Raw genomic sequence first — 17,315 nt, 5'->3', positions numbered from 1 at the left:
GAGAGCCACGAGCACAGGATCCTTCCTCGGCGACTGCTGGAGAAAAATGAGATCCGAGCATGCGCAGAACGCCTCTGTAAGAAAAAATGCAGAAAACATAGACACAAGTCAGTACAGATATACCTCTAGCATTCCAACACCATATTGTGAGTTCACTAAAGACCTAAACCATGGACAGCGACAGACTGTAAGTAATTCTTCACACAACCCAGGGGCTTCACCAGCAGACTTTATAAAATTAAAGCTAGATGGATCAAACTTATTGGAATGGAGTCAACAGCTCCAAGTTATATATTTAAGAGAAAACATGTTATTATTTTTTTTGTTTTTAATTTGATTTATATGCTGCCCGTCTCCGGAGACTCAGGGGAGCTTACAATGTGTTAAGCAATAGCCTTCATACTTTTGTATATTTATACAAAGTCAGCTTATTGCCCCCACAACTGGGTCCTCAATTTACCTACCTTAGAAAGGATGGAAGGCTGAGTCGACCTTGAGCCTGGTGTGAATTAAACTCTTAGTAATTGCAGGCAGATGGATGTTAAATGCTGCCTTAGGAGGCATTAGCCTCCTAGCCACTCAGGCACCCAGCAAACCCTGGACTTTTGAACTGGACTGTTTACATCATAAAGCTCATTATATTCTCATTGCCACTATATCACCTAGCATTTACCCTAGCATTGAACACAACTTAACTGTTTCTGAAATATTTCAAAAATTGTTTAACTTGTTTCACAGTAAGAGTGTTGCCACAACAACCAGGATTTCTAGGGAGTTTCACTCTGCCAGACTAAAAAGTGGAACACCCATGAGTGAACATATTCTAAATTTAATTGCCACCAGAGCTGAGCTTATTCAAAGAGGGGAAAATATTTCAGAAGGAAGTTTAAAGAGTATTATAATCAACTCATTAGATTCTAGCTGGGATAACTATATAACCCTGTTAGACAGTCTCAGTTTAGAGAACCTATCATTGGAAACACTTACTAACAAACTCATATCAGAGGATAATCTGAGAAGAGAACGTTCCATGAGTCACAGGGAAAGTAGAACTACAAAGAAGGTAGAGTTCCAAAGCAGAGGTAGATATACACCAGAATGTCACACATGTGGTTCAAGGAATCATTATATGAGAGACTGTCCAAAACATACAAATAGGGACCAAGCATATCGCAGGGAGAGGACAGATAGAAGAGTTAACTTCACAGACAGACATTCACCTGATTACAGATATAAACATAGAGATTCATCCATCACTAAAGATAGAAAAAGTTACAGAGACAATTATAAGGAGGATAGACATGGATCATTATATGGACTAGGAGATAACAAACTCACACCAACAGAATCAAGTAACGCATGGTTTATTGACTCTGGAGCCACTAACCATACCACCAATAATAAGGAACTACTCAATGATTTCATAGAAAAGAGTTACCATGTTAAAGTGGCTAATCAAGACAAAGTCCTAGTGAAAGGAATAGGCAACACACACATCAAAGGCATAGGAAAAATAGAGGGGGTATTATTTATTCCCGAAATCCCACATAACATATTAGCTACCCTTAAATTAAGTGAAGAAAAGGAGATAGAAATTACATTCAAAAATGGAAACGTATATATGACTAAAAACAAAAGGGATATAGGAAATATTGTTACCAAAGAAGGATTGACATACTTTCACCCAAAAAATGATGAAGGAGCACACACAAACATACTGTCAGGAAACAAAAAATGTAAGACAGGTAATCATGGAGGTATTGAATATGACATGAAAAATGACCACATTAATGATGATGTTTCTATTGAGAAAATATCCAATGGTAAGCCAATGCATGATAAGTGCGCAGATTTACTCCATAGAAAGCTGGGACATGCCAGTTTCCCTGTTATTCAAAAAATGTTAGAATGTTTCTGATGATGTAAAAGTAAAAAATTGTAAAAATTATTTAGAATGTTCTGTGTGCAAATCTTCAAAACTCAAAAACAAACCTAGGCCAAGAAAAGCCACACGCACCACACATTCAGTCTTCCAACTGGTACATATGGACTTAGTTGGTCCCATGAAACCATCAATTAAGTATAGAAAAAGATACATCCTGACCATAGTTGATGACTTCGGTAGATATGGCTATGGGGTTTTACCTGCAGATGGTTTTGTGTGTGTATATACATTTAATTCCTTTAAGCTATCCATCTCCCTTTCCATTGCTTGTTCCCACTTGATCTTCTCCTCTTGTAATTTTAGTATTTCTTCATATGTACTGGGTGACAAAGAAATATATGTGAAGGCACCCCCCGGAAATAATATACAGAAAGGAGAAACTTGGTTATTAAACAAAAGCTTGTACGGATTAAAGCAATCCGGAAAAAGATGGTATGAGTGTTTGGCAAAGATACTTAGAGAAATGGGTTTTTCAGCCACATCCGCAGATTTATGCTTTTTTATCAAAAAGGGGGAAAATTCCATAGAGTATGTACTCATATATGTTGATGACATTCTATACTTTGGGCAACGAAAACATGAATGTGATGAATTCGCTGAAAAACTGGGCAAACATTTTACATTGAAAACCTTGGGGAAAGTAAATAAATATTTAGGTGTTCAAATTGACAAGACCAAATTATCTCAAAAAGAAAAAATATTAGAGCTTTTACAAAAATGCAATATGATTGATTCGAAACCATGAGTCTCCCATGCAAGCTGATTTTATAAAGAACATGAATAACGAAGGTGATCCATTTAAAGACAATACTTTGTACAGATCAGTCATTGGTTCATTACTATATATTTCTAATTGGACTAGGCCTGATATCACTCTTGCTGTTAACCTTCTATCCAGACACGTAAGCAATCCTAATACATATCATTGGGAAGGGGTAAAAAGGGTCCTTAGATATCTAAAATTCACCACTGATGTTTGTTTATACTTAGAACCTGTACATTCAGAAAAACCTATTCTGTCATGCTATGCTGATGCGAATTGGGCCGGAGATTCAAAGAGTAGAAAAAGCACATCTGGTTATGTCTTTCTTATAAACAATTGTCCCGTATATTGGTACACTGGTAAACAAAATTTAATTGCAACCTCCACAGCTGAAGCTGAATATATTTGTCTACCAAAAGCGGCCAATAATTTAACGTGGTTTGACGATCTGCTATCTAACATCTGATCTGAACCCAATTATCCCATAACCATCCACGAAGACAATAAAGCTGCCATAGAAATTTCAACTTCTGAAGCAATAGGCCAGAGGTCGCGCCATATAGATATAAAATATAATCATGTCAGACAGCTATCTAATATAGGATTTATTAAAGCTATTCATTGTGATACGAGTGAACAAGTTGCAGACATTTTAACAAAACCTTTACCAGTTAAACAACACGCTTATCTAACTTCGAAATTGAATATATGTATATAAATTGTAATATTGATAACCGTTAGGTATTTTAGAGGGGGATTTGTTACACATGGAAAATACCTAACTATATGTACATACTTAAAGCCATGTAAGGGTTAATCATTAATACATCAATTGTCCCTCCCCCTGACTCCTCCTTACCTTTGACTCCTCCTACTGTGTATATATACTGATGTCCTGGACTGCTTATTTGCTTGCCTGATGTTCTCCTGTAATAGAAACAAAGAAATACTGTTTATATTCTCATGACTTGCATCCTGATTATTGGGCCTATATGAAAGAAATAATAGCAACAAGAGTATCTGGGGAAGAACAACCAAGTCCCTGCAGTGTTAATATTTCTCGATGCGCAGAAAGCGCATCTTTGATAAAACTTTTTAATAAAAAAAAAAAAGATATGATAAACCAAAATACTCTGATAATAATATGAGTTGTTTCCAGCAAGAACACACTAGCTGCGTGCGACTTAAATAGGCTAAGGGGGTGGCCAATTATCCTCAAGCCCTACTCTCGAGGAGACCTCCTCCTCCTGAGTAGTCACTCCTGCCTTTTGGCAGCCCTGCATGCCCGAGCATTGAGGAGAGGCTCCTCCACTTCGCTCTCTCCACCGGAAGGAGCCTCTGGAGGTTCTGAAGACCCTGGCTGAGTCTCTGCCTCTGGCACCACATCCTCTTCAGCCTCCTCGCTGTCCGACATGAGCACCGGCTGTGCAGGCTACTGGCACAACCCCACATCACCCTCCTTTTCATCGGAATCAGGCACGATCCACGCAGGCCGCTGGCGGGCCACAACAGATACACAGCAAGCTGGCAAAAACCCACCTACTCACATCGCTTCAAGAAGCTGGCAGCCTTTTCATCTTCTGTGGCTCGGCGTGCGTCTCTCTCGATCAGCCTCTCTCACCACAGGAAGGAGTGAGTCAGCTCCCTCTTCGGCTTCTGAGATTCTTTCCTAATCGTCTTGTTCGGTGGCGCAGGAGGAGCAAAAATTTGAATTTACCTGGGCTCTGAGCAAAGGGAAACAGGGCTTCCGAGCCCCTCTGGTTAGGTTATCCCTTTGCTCTAGCTAGGTAGCTGATGGGAGCTGGGAATGATCCCTGTTCGGGTAGATGAAGGGGAGGTGTAGGCTGGCTTATCTTTGGCGTGCTCTTTTGTTTTGTGGTCAGTGCCTGGCATTTGTGAGTGTTTTGTGTGTCTCTGTGTTTGCCTGTGGGTGTTTTGTTAGGTGTTGGGAGGTATGGATAGGTGGGCCGGGACGCACGAACTCGGGGGAGAGGGAAAAATCATGGAGAGATCCAACCTAGAACTAAGAGATCTAGAGAACCAACCTACCGTGTTGCCCCGAAAATAAGACCCTGTCTTATATTTTTTTGAACCCTGAAATAAGCGCTTGGCCTTATTGCCATGCGCTCAAAAGCCAGATTGGATTTATTATCAGGGGATGTCTTATTTTGGGGGAACCAGGGTAGAACTAAGGAAACTAGAAAACCAACCTAGAACTAAGAGAACTAGAGAACCAACCTAGAACTAAGAGAACTAGAGAACCAACCTAGAACTAAGAGAACTAGAGAACCAACCTAGAACTAAGAGAACTAGAGAACCAACCTAGAACTAAGAGAACTAGAGAACCAACCCAGAACTAAGAGGACCAACCTAGAACTAAGAGAACTAGAGAACCAACCCAGAACTAAGAGAACTAGAGAACCAACCTAGAACTAAGAGAACTAGAGAACCAACCTAGAACTAAGAGAACTAGAGAACCAACCTAGAACTAAGAGAACTAGAGAACCAACACAGAACTAAGAGAACTAGAGAACCAACACAGAACTAAGAGAACTAGAGAACCAACCTAGAACTAAGAGAACTAGAGAACCAACCTAGAACTAAGAGAATGAGAACCAACCTAGAACTAAGAATGAGAACCAACCTAGAACTAAGAGAACTAGAGAACCAACCTAGAACTAAGAGAACAAGAGAACCAACCTAGAACTAAGGGAACTAGAGAACCAACCTAGAACTAAGGGAACTAGAGAACCAACCTAGAACTAAGAGAATGAGAACCAACCTAGAACTAAGAGAACTAGAGAACCAACCCAGAACTAAGAGAACTAGAGAACCAACCTAGAACTAAGAGAATGAGAACCAACCTAGAACTAAGAGAACTAGAGAACCAATCTAGAACTAAGAGAACTAGAGAACAAACCTAGAACTAAGAGAACTAGAGAACCAACACAGAACTAAGAGAACTAGAGAACCAACCTAGAACTAAGAGAACTAGAGAACCAACCTAGAACTAAGAGAACTAGAGAACCAACCTAGAACTAAGAGAATGAGAACCAACCTAGAACTAAGAGAACTAGAGAACCAACCTAGAATTAAGAGAACTAGAGAACAAACCTAGAACTAAGAGAACTAGAGAACCAACACAGAACTAAGAGAACTAGAGAACCAACACAGAACTAAGAGAACTAGAGAACAACTAAGAGAATGAGAACCAACCTAGAACTAAGGGAACTAGAGAACCCGGGAACTAGGCTACCTGGTGGCCAAGGCAAGGCAATGGGAAGGCATGGCCATGTCTCCCTGCCACACAGGTGCCCTTGATGGGACCTGGCGCTGTGCCAGGAGGGTTTTAGAAATTGGACTGAGGGTTCTGTGCCACAAGGGAAAGTTGGAGGTCAGGCAGGAGGCAGGCTGTACTGTATAGCTTTACCATTGATCAACAATTATTTTTACCTTCCCAGATCAGAACAAAGAGTTTGTTCCCTATGAATATCCTTATGTGTTGTACCTTATTTTATTTATTTATTTATTTATTTATTAAATTTATATACCGCCCTATTCCTAAGGGACTCAGGGCGGTGAACAGCGAACGATAAAAATACATGTAATACAAACGTTAATAAAAAAAAACCCAATTAAAATATACTAAACACTCTGGTCCTAGATAATTCAAGACATCCCAGTTTAAAATAAAATCAAAAAGCAATATAAAGGGAAAGTTAGGCCAGGCCGGCCTGCTGAAACAGGAATGTTTTGAGGGCACGGCGGAAAGTGCGCAGATCCGGAATCTTCTGTATCTCTGGGGAGAGCTCGTTCCAGATGGTGGGTGCCCTCACAGAAAAGGCTCTCCCCCTGGGGGCCGCCAGTCGACATTGTTTGGCTGACGGCACCCTGAGAAGCCCCTCTCTATGGGAGCGTACTGGGCGGTGAGAGGCTATTGGTGGCAGAAGGCGGTCTCGTAAGTACCCCAGTCCTAAGCCATGGAGCGCTCTAAAGGTGGTAACTAAGACCTTGAAGCGCATCCGGAAGACCACAGGGAGCCAGTGCAGCTCGCGCAGGAGGGGAGCCACATGGGAGCGCCATGCTGCTCCCATAACTACCCGCGCGGCCGCATTCTGGACCAGCTGGAGCCTCCGGGTGCTCCTCAAGGGGAGTCCCATGTAGAGAGCATTACAGTAGTCCAGGCGTGAAGTGACGAGGGCATGAGTGACCGTTTTTAACGAGTCCCGATCCAGAAAGGGACGCAACTGGCGAATCAGGCGAACCTGATAAAAAGACCTCCCGGCCACAGCCGTCAAGTGTTCTTCTAAAGACAGCCGTGAGTCCAAGAGGACGCCTAAGTTGTGAACCCTCTCCGTGGGGGGCAATGACTCATCCCCAATAGTCAGTGATGGCACCAATTGACTATATCGGGACGTTGGAAACCACAGCCACTCGGTCTTGGATTGGTTGAGCCTGCATCTGTTCCTCCCCATCCAGATCCGTACAGCCTCCAGGCACTGGGACATCACTTTAAGGGCATCATTGGGGTGGTCCGGGGTGGAGATGTATAGCTGAGTATCATCAGCATACTGATGATACTTCACCCCAAAACCACGGATGATCTCACCCAGCGGCTTCACATAAATGTTGAACAGAAGGGGTGAGAGAACCGACCCCTGTGGCACCCCACATACAAGGGGCCTCGGGGCCGACCTCTGCCCCCGTCAACACAGACTGCGACCGATCAGAGAGAAAGGAGGAGAACCACCGCAACACGGTGCCCCCCACCCCTAACTCTTCCAACCGGTGCAGCATGATACCATGGTCGATGGTATCAAAAGCTGCTGAGAGGTCTAATAGGACCAGGATAGAGGAACAACCCCTGTCCCGGGCCCTCCAGAGATCATCTACCAATGCGACCAATGCCATTTCCGTGCTGTATCCAGGCCTGAAGCCCGACTGGAACGGATCTAGATAAGCCGATTCATCTAAGTACTGAGGAAGCTGTCGCGCTACCACACTCTCAACAACCTTCGCAATGAAGCGAAGGTTGGAGACTGGACGGTAATTAGCCAACACTGCTGGGTCCAGGGAAGGCTTCTTGAGGAGAAGCCTCACCACCGCCTCCTTCAAGGCGGCAAGGAAGACACCCTCTCTCAAGGAAGCATTTATAATCCCCTGGAGCCAACCTCGTGTAACCTCCCGAGAGGCCAGCACCAACCAGGAGGGACACGGGTCCAATAAACATGTGGCCGCGCTTAGTCTGCCCAGTATCTTGTCCACGTTTTCCGGAGTCACAGAATCAAACTCTTCCCAGGTAATATTCTCAAGACTTGCCTCCATCCTCCCTCCCGAATCTACCCAGTCAGAGTCCAAATTTTCCCGAATCTGAGCGATTTTGTCATACAGATATTGTACAAAGTCCTTGGCTCTACCCTCCAAGGGGTCCTCCCACGCTTCCTGGTGGAGCAGGGAGCGGGTCACCCTAAACAGGGCGGCTGGGTGATTATCTGATGATGCAATAAGAGCGGAAAAATAGTTACACTTTGCCGCTTTTATTGCCACCAGGTAGGTCTTAATATGAGACCTTACCAGTGTTCGGTCAGATTCAGAACGGCTGGCCCTCCAACTGCTCTCCAGGCGTCTTTTCCGGCGTTTCATCTCCCTCAGCTCCTCGGTGAACCAGGGAGCCAGGTGAGATCGACGCCGGATCAGAGGCCGCAAAGGCACAACCCGGTCCAAAGCTCCAGCGGCCGCCCTATCCCAGACAGCCACTAGGTCTTCAGTCGAGCCGTGTGCCAGAGTCTCAGGAAATGGCCCAAGCTCCGTCTGGAACCTATCCGGGTCCATCAGGCGCCTGGGGCGGAACCACCTCATCGGTTCCGCCTCCCTGCGGCAGGGTGTGGCGGTTCGAAGGTGAAAGCGAAGGAGGGAGTGATCTGACTATGACAAGGGCTCGATCGCTATATCCCCTATCTCGAGACCACTCAGCCACTGACCAGAGACAAAAACCAGGTCCAGCGTGTTTCCCCCCATGTGAGTAGGGCCATGAACTAATTGGGTCAGGTCCATGGCCATCATGGAAGCCATGAACTCCTGAGCCACCTCAGACGCCTCACCGACGGATGGCAGGTTGAAGTCCCCCATGACCATAAGTCTAGGGGTATCAATCGCCACCGCGGCTATAACGTTGAGTAGTTCAGGCAAGGCCGCTGCCACGTGGCAGGGAGCCAGGTATGTAACCAGCAGGCCCATCTGCACCCCATGACCCCACTTCACAAGGAGGGACTCACATCCGGCCGTCTGAGGAACAGTGGCCTCCCTCGGACTAAGACCCTCTTTAATGATAACTGCCACCCCCCCGCCCCTTCCCTGTGACCTTGGCTGATGAAATGCCCAGAAACCGGGTGGGCACATCTCTATGAGAGGGACTCCCCCCTCCTGGCCCAACCAGGTCTCCGTAATACCCACCAGGTCCGCTCCCCCCTCCTGAACAAGATCACAAATGAGGGGGGCTTTATTTACCACGGACCTGGCATTGCATAGCATCAGCCGAAGGCCCAGGGCCTGAGGGTCTGTGCCACCTGGGGAACGAGAAGAGCATTGGGGGCCGGAGCGTGCCACCGCTTGAAGACAGCGAGCGCGCACTCCCGCACTCCCTTATGATTCTTGACGAATATATCTTTTATGTACTCCAAGAGCGTTATGCATTAAGGACAAATTCCTTGCGTGTCCAATCACCCTTGACCAATAAAGAATTCTATTCTATCGGAACAAAGGAGGAGAAAAAAAAACAAAACACCCGAGCCATTTATTATTTTTTTTACATTAAAGTTTTTGCTTTATTTAGTGAAACAGTTATTATCAATGTAACAAGCTGAAAAATACAGCAACCCGATAAGAAGACTGAGGTAACAAAATACTTTGCCGGAAGAAGAAGAAAAAGAAAAAAAAAACTTAAAAAAAGACTTCCACAGGAGGGTGAAAAAACATCCGTAGTTTTATCCGGAAGGAGACAAATTCACAAGGCGTGGGAGAGAGAAAAGGCCTTTACAATAAAATGCCATGCAGTGGACCGCTGAAAATATGGCTGAAAGGAACGTGGGGGAAAAAAAAATAAATTAAAATAGTGCAACTAGGTCTCACCGAGGAAAATGAAACCAAAAATCTAGAAATGGGTTGAAAACCACAAAGGCCAATACGGCTGAAAACCAGACACTTCTGGTTTCTGCATCCATCGAGTGCTACTTGGAAAAAAAAAAAAAAAACAGAAAAACCAATCCACCATGCATTTTTGGCACTGGGTTTACACGAGCTAATAAATTAAGAAGAACGAATGTTGCCTCGATACACTGCTACATGGATTGTCGTCGTGGAAATCGACGGACGGGGACCGTTTTTTCCCCCCAAAAGTGGCTAAATGGTGGTCAGTCCCAAAAGAGCGACTTGTCCCGGGCTGGACAGGGTAGGTCAGGTTTCAAAGGCAAAAATAAAAATAAAAATAAAATAACCTCCCTTGGAGCACAGACATGTCCACACATGCGCGCCCATCTCCATTCCTTCAACCGAAGGCAACTTCGACCTCAACCCGTTTCGCTTCACCTGGGCTGCCAAGACGACGTCTCCGGTTGAAGGAGCTTCAACAGAGATGGGTGTATGTGTGTGAAAGTACTCTTTTCACATGTGCGGTAGTAGCCATATAGTACCTCCTCAGTGAATCTCGCCACTTGTCCTTTCCCTCTTGTGATGCCCATCTCATCGAACGCCAGCTCGGAAGGTCCTTTCCCAAAGTGGAAAACTTCACATTTACCGAGCTTTGGCCCTATCCGTCATTGGACAGATATGTGGGGGGGGGGGGGGGGCTTTGGATGAGGAGGGCTTTTCTGGGGGAGACCCAATAGTATCAATTTGCACCCGCTTAATTCACAGTCAAAGATGCACAATAAAAAAAACGTTAAAAAAAAAAGCTATAGAATCCTCATGCTTTTCATAGGACAATTACCATTTAAACGTGGATTATGCTAAGAAGAAGAAGAAGAAGAAGAAGAAGAAGAAGAAGAAGAAGAAGAAGAAGAAGAAGAAGAAGAAGAAGAAGAAGAAGAAGAAGAAGAAGAAGAAGAAGAAGAAGAAGAGGAGGAGGAGGAGGAGGAAGAAGAAGAAGAAAGAAGAAGACACTGTTCTATTACTCATTTATTTCACATTTTTCAAACCACCTGCTGCCTGTATTGCTGAACGAAGCACCATGTCACTCCGTCTTTACTGTACATTTTTCTCCGGGCTGTGAGCCACAGTGCTTACTTAATATCGCTCTACCAAAGTCAAAAAAAACCATGGCAGGCCTTCCTTTTGCAACACTGGTTCTTTTTTTCTTTTCTTTTTCTTTTAATGATTAATAAAAAAAAAAAAAAGTAAGTGAAAACCAGTCTCCTACATTCCAAATACAGAGGGACTTTCAAGATTTTGGCATTCATTCTCTCTGCAAACGCCTGCAAGTTTCTTTCGTTAACAATGGAGAGGGGTGTCTACTTGGGCACGCCGAAAGAAGCACATTTTCCAATGTCATTTAAAAAGAAAAAAAAACAAAAAAAAAAAACTAGCAATATCCAGTCCCGAAAAATTTTCACAGGAAGGTAATGAACGAAAATGACGGAGATTGGTGAGAACGGAGCTATGCCGGTACTTCCTCCTTTTTAAGACAGGGATATTTTTAGAGTGGGAGGGGGGATTCCCCCCTTCCTCGTTCTCACCCAGTAAATCAATAATAATTTTTTTGTTTGTTCTGAAAGCTTTTGACAATCAAATCCTGAACTTCGTTTCTGGAAGTCAGACTAACTTAAAATTCAGCACACGTACAATTTCATAGATTTGCTTAGTCTTTGCATGGTTGGGGGGTGGGTGCGAACATAGGAAACTGCTATCGCGTCCTTTCAAAAGGATTTCATTAAAAAGCACCTCTTTTCTTGACTTAAAACGATGTCTGGCTTGGGCTGCTGCCATTAGTCATTTAACTTTAATTAACTTGCTAATCACCAAACCAGAAAGTTTATGAATCGGGTTAATTTTATTGCACTAGTCCAATCCTCGGTGTAAATAGGAATTAAAAACTTGATTTTTTTTTTTTTTTAAGAAAGGAGTCCGCTGTCTGTATTTTACTCTCTAAGCAACAGGTTTCATTTTTGTACCAATTTTTTTTCCCTTTGGACCAAATGCTGCATTGCATTTGAATGCTGGTGTCACACCCTTTGAGCAGCTTGCTAATAGTCCCATCAGTCTCAACCCTGCAGCTTTTTAAAGGCTCCAGGTGAATGGTGCATCCTCCTACACAGAGGTGTTATTAAGCCATCTGACAGAAAATCCCGAGAAAATCCAGAGTTCTCCGGAATAATTATTCTGGATTGCAGACATTCAGAATCGCGATGGATGCTACATCGGGATGAGCAACCAGAAATTTGCCCATCCTGAAACTCTACAGCAACTACCTAACTTGTAACCCCCCAATTTGTTGGAATGGCTTCCAAGAATTTCGCCCCAAGAGAAAACAAGGATTTGGGGGGTGGGGGTGGGGAAATGCCAGGGGCTGAGACGTGTGTTCTCATTTCCTGTCCAAATCCAAGAATTTCTCTTACCTTCCTTCGCTCTTAGGAACAGGAGATAGACAATACGGCGTGATGCTTAAAAAATGCACTACAATCATTAACGGCGAAGACATTAAGCATACACATAAAGTAAACAATGGCTTGGAAGAGAACCAAGATCCAGCCAGATCGGTAACTGGCACGCTCTTGAAGCACGCCGGACTTTCAAGCCAAGGGCACTGTTTATCCAAAATGACCATTGGCTTCCCCACATCTGGATTAAGAAGCTGGGTCATTTGGCTGCCCCCCCCAAGATGCCACAAACCAGCTCATGACTTCGTTGCAAGGCATGGTTGGACAATCAAGAAACAGGGGAACATTTTAGCTATTCTAGCTTGCTCCAAAGAACACTTGACTTTCTGGCTGGACAGAATGGGTGAAAACCTTCTCTCTTTTAGGAGAAACAGGGGAAGGAGAGTCCTTATTAATACTTTCACCTCCAGAAAAGCTTTTCTGGGATCGGGAAGTTCTAAAACCAGCCCTGGGGGGCGGGGGATGTAGGAGAAGCTCACCCAGTGGGACATTTTGGATGAACAGCCCCCAAGCCACACAACTGAAGGCAAATCTTTCCTTTGGGATGAAGTAAGGAGCCTTAAAACCGAGCGTATTACAGCAGCAATTAGTCCCTTTGTTGCCAGGGGTACCTCCAGTTAATTTAAAAAACAAAACAAAACAACCACCACAAAATACAGCACAATTAATTATGAGTTACAAACAGGAAAAAAAAATCACAGGTGATATTTTTATCTTGTGCCAAAATACACATTTCCCAAATAGCTTCGGTTCGGGACGTCGGTCGCGTCCCTAAGTTTGATACAAAAATCTGAGGCAGCCACAGGGCGAAGCAGCTCAGTGCACTTAAGGTTATAAAAAAATGTCGTTTCACAACGTTTCTATTCTAATTGACACTCTGCAGCAAGTTAACACTGTCAAATGTTTGTTGTTTTGTGCATTAGAAATAACTGTAAACCCAACATGGGCTAAAAGTTCTTGAGTCACATAAAGCAGCTTGACCGTAAAAAGAGCAGTTAAAAAAAAAAAACATCTGCAGAGATGTGACAGATAAATTTGTGGCAGGACAAAAATCCACAGCCGTCGGGACCTCCACGGCTAGAGTTAAGGACCCAAGGATCCTGTGATGGGTCAGGCTGCATCTCCAAACAGTCCAAATCCTCTCTTTCATCAGTGCAGTGAGTTAGATCCTGTCCCAAGGATAACATTCACGTTTCTGTTTCTAGAAGCTGTATCATAATTACTTTCAAGTTAACGTAGAAAAGTGCTGAAGTCGCTGTGGGAGACAGCTGGTTTGCTCTGAAGTCTTTCCTCCTTGCTTCAATGGAAACCCATCTTCCCATCTTGCAGTTTGGCACTGGACGTTATACCGCACACTGGAGCAGGTTACTCAAATGACATAAGGTTTGCAGGTACCTGGAACATCAAGGAAAAATATGGTAGTTAATGAAAAGTTCTGGATAAATGGTCCATGGATGGAAGATCCTTGCAAGAAACCTCTTCAAGTTAAATAAAGGTCAAGACAAGTCAAGTAAAGAAGTCAAGTATAAGTCAAGTCAAGTATAAGTCAAGTCAAGTAAAAGTCAAGTCAAGTCAAACAGAAGTCAACCCAAATCAAAGTCAAGTCAAGAAAAAGTCAAAGTCAAGTCAAGTCAAAGTCAAGTCAAGAAGAAGTCAAAGTCAAGTCAAGTCAAAGTCAAGTCAAGAAGAAGTCAAGTCAAGTCAAGTCAAGAAGAAGTCAAGTAAAATTCAAGTCAAATGAAGTAAAAATCAAGTAAAGAAGAAGTCAAAGTCAAGTCAAGAAGCTCAAGGTTGACTCAGCCTTCCATCCTTTCTAAGGTAGGTAAAATAAGGACCCAGATTGTGGGGGCAATAAGCTGACTTTGTATAAAAATATACAAAAGTATGACGGCTATTGCTTAACGCATTGTAAGACGCCCTGAGTCTCCGGAGAAGGGCGGCATATAAATCAAATTAAAAAAAAAAGTCAAGTCAAGAAGTCCAGTAAAATTCAAGTCAAGTGAAGTAAAAGTCAAGCAAAGAAGTCAAGCATAAGTCAAGTATGTCAAGTCATCAAAAAGAAGTCAAGTATAAGTCAAGTCAAGCCAAGCCAAGTAAAAGTTAAGCTGTCAAGTAAAAGTCAAGTCAACCCAGTAAAAGTCAAGCAAAAGCCAAGTCAATTTCAGTTAAAGTCAAATACAAGTCAAGTCAAGAAGTCAAGTATAAGTCAAGTCAAAGTCAAGTCAACCCAAGTGAAAGTCAAATAAAAGTCAAGTCAAGTAGGTCAGGTTAAGTCAAGAAGTCAAGTATAAGTCAAGTAAAAGTCAAGTCAACTCAAGTCAGTCAAGTCAAGAAGTCAAGTATAAGTCAAATCAGAGTCATGTCAACCCAAATGAAAGTCAAGTCAAAATCAAGTCAAGAAGAAATCAAGGAAAAGTCAAGTTATGTCAAGTCAAGTAAAGGTCAAGTAAAAAGTCAAGTCAAGTCAAATCAAATCTATTTATTACAGCTTTGGCCACCCTTTAGAGTAGATTTGAAAATGAGAAACAGCTTAATCCCAAAATTTGTTTGTAAACCTTTGGATTACAATCTTTTGGATTACAAAAATTTAGAGCTGCTTAGCACTATGCATCCAGCCTTATCTAAACTGCCCTACCAGTGCAACCACTGATGAAGACCAGGACCATCATTTGTGATTGGTCCACCTCAAGTTACCTATGAGGATTGATGCATGAGATGAACCAATCACAAATGTTTGTCCTAATCAGCATCAGTGCTTGAGGTTAAGCAGGTATGACTTCAATCCAATACTATCTTGTTTCTGGATTTAGCAAGGTGAAGAATCCAAAGTTTACCGTATTTTTCGGAGTATAAGACGCACCTTTTTCCCCCCTAAAAGGGGGTGAAAATTTAGGTGCGTCTTATACATCGAATGAAGCCCAGCCCACCCACTACCCCTCCCCCCCTTTGGCCTCTGCCTCACAGCAGTTACCGCCTTGCAAGCAAACAGCAAGAAAAAACAGCTCTTTTCAGCTTCAGCATAAGTTAATTGGATCTGCCTCCCGACTCTCAGCTGATTTGCGCAGGGCTCTGCTGCTTGTTGCAAAGAGGTAAATTGCTGGAGCAGATTTTTTTTTCCTTGTGCTAATCAAGTTATACTGAAAGTAAAGCAGGCCGTTGGCTGTTGGCTGCAAGGAGGCAAAATTGCTCAGAGGCAGAGGCAGATTTCTTTTTCTTCTTTTCCTCACCAAAAAAGGTAGGTGCGTCTTATAACTCCGAAAAATACGGTACTTCATGCATCTCCTGGACTTCACCTACATCTAAGAAACACCACAATGTTTTTGGTTCTCCTTCTCATTTTTCTCTCTGTTTTTGGGCTAGAGATTGACCTACACAATGTCCTTGGGAAATGGGAACAAATGAACCTGGATTACAAAAAAAAAAATTCTCAGGAAGGTTTGTAGACACTCTAACCCAGTGAGCAAAACATCTCCACTGTTTCGCTGACAAACTTAAAATCAAGTAGAAGACGGGCTACCTGAGGCCTGTTGCTTCTGCAGGCATCATCCAAATGTTTGTGCCACAATATTGCGTGAAACCTGGAGCCGGTCTGGAACTTGTAAACATTACCTGCAGAGTTTTTTTTTTAAAAAAAAAAGAGAAAAAAAAAAAGAACCAAGGTCTTTGTGATTTGCTAGCAACAACAGCATTAAAGAATGGCATCTTGAATGTAAAAACATCCCATCTTTATGATTAATATGATCAGTCAATCATAATAGTCTTCTAGTCCAATCCTCTGCTCAAGTTGGGGACCCTATTCTATTCCAGACAAATAGCATGATCAACTGAAGAGTAAAAGAAAGGGAACAAGCACCGGAGTTTACAGAATAACAGAATTGGAAGGGACCTATGAGGTCTTCTAGTCCAACCCCTCGCCCAAGCAGTAGACCCTAGACCATTTCAGGCAAATGGCTATCCAGTCTTAAAAGCCTCCAGTGATGGAGCACTCACAACTTCTGAAGGCAAGTTAATTGATCTCACTGTTCAGAAATTCCTCCTAAGTTCTAGGTTGCTTCTCTCTTTAATGAGTTTCCATCCACTGTTTCTTGTCCTGCCTTCTGGTGCTTTAAGTTGACCCTCTCTTCTTTGTGGCAGCCCCTCAAATGCTAAAGGTAAAGGTTCCTCTCACACATACGTGCTAGTCGTTCCCGACTCTAGGGGGCGGTGCTCATCTCCGTTTCAAAGCCGAAGAGCTAGAGCTGTCCGAAGACGTCTCCGTGGTCATGTGGCCGGCATGACTCAATGCCAAAGGCGCACGGAACGCTGTTACCTTCCCATCAAAGGTGGTCCCTATTTTTTCTACTTGCATTTTTTACGTGCTTTCGAACTGCTAGGTTGGCAGAAGCTGGGACAAGCAACGGGAGCTCACCCCGTTACGCGGCACCAGGGATTCGAACCGCTGACCTGCTGACCTTTCGATCGACAAGCTCAGCGGCTAAGACGCTGAGCCACTGCCGTCCCATACTAGCCACCCTCAAATACTAGAAGACTGCTATCATGTCACCCCCAGGCCTTCTTTTCTCTCTGAGCATGGTCGATTATCAACCAAGCTCAGGGAGCACCAAGGAGCCCGAGGTTCAACCCCCGAGCTACAAATGTTCTATAGCTATTCCTTTTTTAATTGAGGCTAAAGCCTCATTAAAAGTTTTCATGGAGCTTTGATTCAACAGCTCCACTTCTAGGATTCTTTAAAAATAATAATAATACAAAAATGTGGTCTTGCTTATTTGTTGCTCAGCGCAACCTCACTCTCTAAAACCCCACTACAAGGGCTTACCTTTATCTGGGTTGTTCAGCTGAAAAATATCAGGATGCTCAGGATCATCAGGGAGGGCTACCATCCAGCCCACGATGGAAACTTTTTTTCCAGGAGTCGATTTATACTGTGAAACGGAAAGTCAAATAAAAATACCCGATT

At 43.4% G+C, this 17,315-nt stretch overlaps 1 protein-coding gene across 1 annotated transcript in view; it reads right to left on the bottom strand.

The window, feature by feature from the left end:
- Window positions 1-10,837: 10,837 nt before the first annotated feature.
- RALGPS1 (Ral GEF with PH domain and SH3 binding motif 1) overlaps window positions 10,838-17,315 on the bottom strand; it is a 245,490-nt gene continuing 239,012 nt past the window's right edge. Inside the window, exons 16-18 of the mRNA XM_070955902.1 lie at window positions 17,175-17,280; window positions 15,876-15,967; window positions 10,838-13,753 (exon numbers count right to left, since the gene is read on the bottom strand). Of these exons, the coding sequence (XP_070812003.1) occupies window positions 13,724-13,753; window positions 15,876-15,967; window positions 17,175-17,280 (228 nt within the window). The 3' untranslated portion in view covers window positions 10,838-13,723. The remainder of the gene's footprint in view (window positions 13,754-15,875; window positions 15,968-17,174; window positions 17,281-17,315) is intronic.

This window comes from Pituophis catenifer, unplaced genomic scaffold (genome assembly GCF_029215685.1).
Source record: "Pituophis catenifer annectens isolate HBS135680 unplaced genomic scaffold, rPitCat1.0.hap2 SCAF_17, whole genome shotgun sequence".
NCBI lineage: Eukaryota > Metazoa > Chordata > Lepidosauria > Squamata > Colubridae > Pituophis > Pituophis catenifer.
This window is presented reverse-complemented; position numbering and strand designations above follow the sequence as displayed.